The sequence below is a fragment of the Eurypyga helias genome, unplaced genomic scaffold, assembly GCF_000690775.1.
Source record: "Eurypyga helias isolate BGI_N326 unplaced genomic scaffold, ASM69077v1 scaffold20247, whole genome shotgun sequence".
Lineage (NCBI taxonomy): Eukaryota > Metazoa > Chordata > Aves > Eurypygiformes > Eurypygidae > Eurypyga > Eurypyga helias.
The window spans coordinates 13,252-14,972 of record NW_010260046.1 but is presented as its reverse complement, the minus strand read 5'-3'; the positions used below and the strand labels follow the sequence as shown (position 1 = coordinate 14,972).

General features: G+C 55.7%; 1 protein-coding gene across 1 annotated transcript in view; it reads left to right on the top strand.

Annotated features, from left to right (window-relative positions):
* The window catches only part of CHST1 (carbohydrate (keratan sulfate Gal-6) sulfotransferase 1), a 1,985-nt gene extending 1,116 nt beyond the window's left edge, over positions 1 to 869 (top strand). Inside the window, exon 1 of the mRNA XM_010154903.1 lies at positions 1 to 869. This exon is cut by the window's left edge and continues 1,116 nt beyond it. Coding sequence (XP_010153205.1) covers positions 1 to 147 — 147 coding nt within the window. The 3' untranslated portion in view covers positions 148 to 869.
* Positions 870 to 1,721: the final 852 nt, after the last annotated feature.

Here is a 1,721-nt window from a genome sequence, read left to right as displayed (position 1 = left end):
CTGCCCTACGAGTGCGGGGCGTCCCCCCAGCACGCCTGCCAGCAGGTGCTGGCGCAGCTCGGCTACAAAACTGCCAGCTCTGAGGAGGAGCTGAAGAACCTCTCCATCAGCCTGGTGGAGGAGAGAGACTTCCTGCCCTTCTCCTAAGGCAGCCCCGGGGGGGGGAGGCCCGGTTTTGATACGGACTGTTTCTAACTGTTGCCTTATTTTCTTTCGTTTTGTTTCCCCCACACACACCTCTTTCTCTCGTCTTTTTCTCTCCAAAATTTGCACTAAACCTTGAGCGGGAATCTCAACAGAGGCCGGGGGACGCGACTGCTGCCCCTCAACACGTTCCGGACGCAAGAGGAGTCGGGTCTCTCCAGGCAAGAGCTAGAACTGTGGATGGGTAACAATGTTTACAAAACACACACAATGTATAAAGCAACCTTCAAGCTTTCCAAACCGAAGGGTACCTGGGGTACTGTACTTTTGCACTGTTTACTTTTACAATGTAAGAGGTAAATATAAATATAATTTATGAATGGCGTTGTCCCCTCCAGAGTAACTCCCCCTTGCCCCCCGATGAGCAGGTTAGGCTGGAAGCTGAATGTGGAACGACCTCCTCGTTTTCCATCTCAGTGCGACAGACGTGCCTGTTTAGGTCCTCCTACTGGGCTGGGCAGTTGGTCAGCTGCTCCTACGTGGTTGTTTGGCAACACCCGTGATATTTCTTTGTGCCAAAACCCCACAAAAGTTAAGAAAATAAAAAGGGGGGAGGGAGGGGGAGTGATTGGGTGGTTTGGTAAAAGCCCAAGACATCTAATGCTTTATTTCTGTGTTTTCTGTAAATAAAAGTGCAATAAAACTGACCTGGGGGTGAACTTCAACTGAAAGACCTTAACAGGGGTGGATGCACCAACAGGCAAGCGCAGCGTCTCCTGGTCTGCCCGGCTCCTTGGAATCTGGGAGCGGGTGGGGGCAGCTGTACCACAGCCCCCCCAGGGTGGCAGGGGACTGCAGCCACCATTGGCATGCGCATGTTTGCAGCTGAAGTGTATCAAAATGCAAGTAATTAAGCCAAAAGCCAGAGCCTGTGGTTATTTACAGACCTGAGAGCTGGTTGGCCTGCATGGGGGCGGGGGACTTGGCCTGGCCACAGAGAGCCCACGGCATCGGAATGCCTGGCCCTCCTTGCCCCCCCGCCACGTCCCATGCTGTTGATGCCAGCGTTGCCGTGCCCTGCCCTGGAGGGTCAGAGAAAAGCGCTCAAGTTCAGGTCATAAAGCTTCCAGAGTGAAAACCAGCAAACAAGAAGATGGTCCTGGCAATGCACGAGTTGTTCCTCATGAGCTTTTTACCGGCTCCGCTGGGACAGTCCTCCAAGCAGCCCAGCCCTCGAGACACGTCCCACAGACCACAAGCAGCTGCAGACAGGAAGCCACAGGGACCAGTCCCCAGGGGACGGAGGACAGCAAGGCCCCAGCAGTTTCCCATCTCTGCTGCTCCTGGAGCCAGGCAGGACAGGGACCCACAGGGGAGACGTGACCACAGCTGGGCACATCCAGCCACGGCTACACACTCCCCAGGGCTGGACCCACCCCTGGCACAAGCACGTTTGAGCCACCCACAGCCCACCTACGTGGGTAGGTCTCCTCTCCAAAGGTGTCTTTCGGGATCTGGGGCCCACCAGCTCCCACCCTGAGAAGCCTGGGAGAGGGTGAGACTGGGTGCTGCAGTTG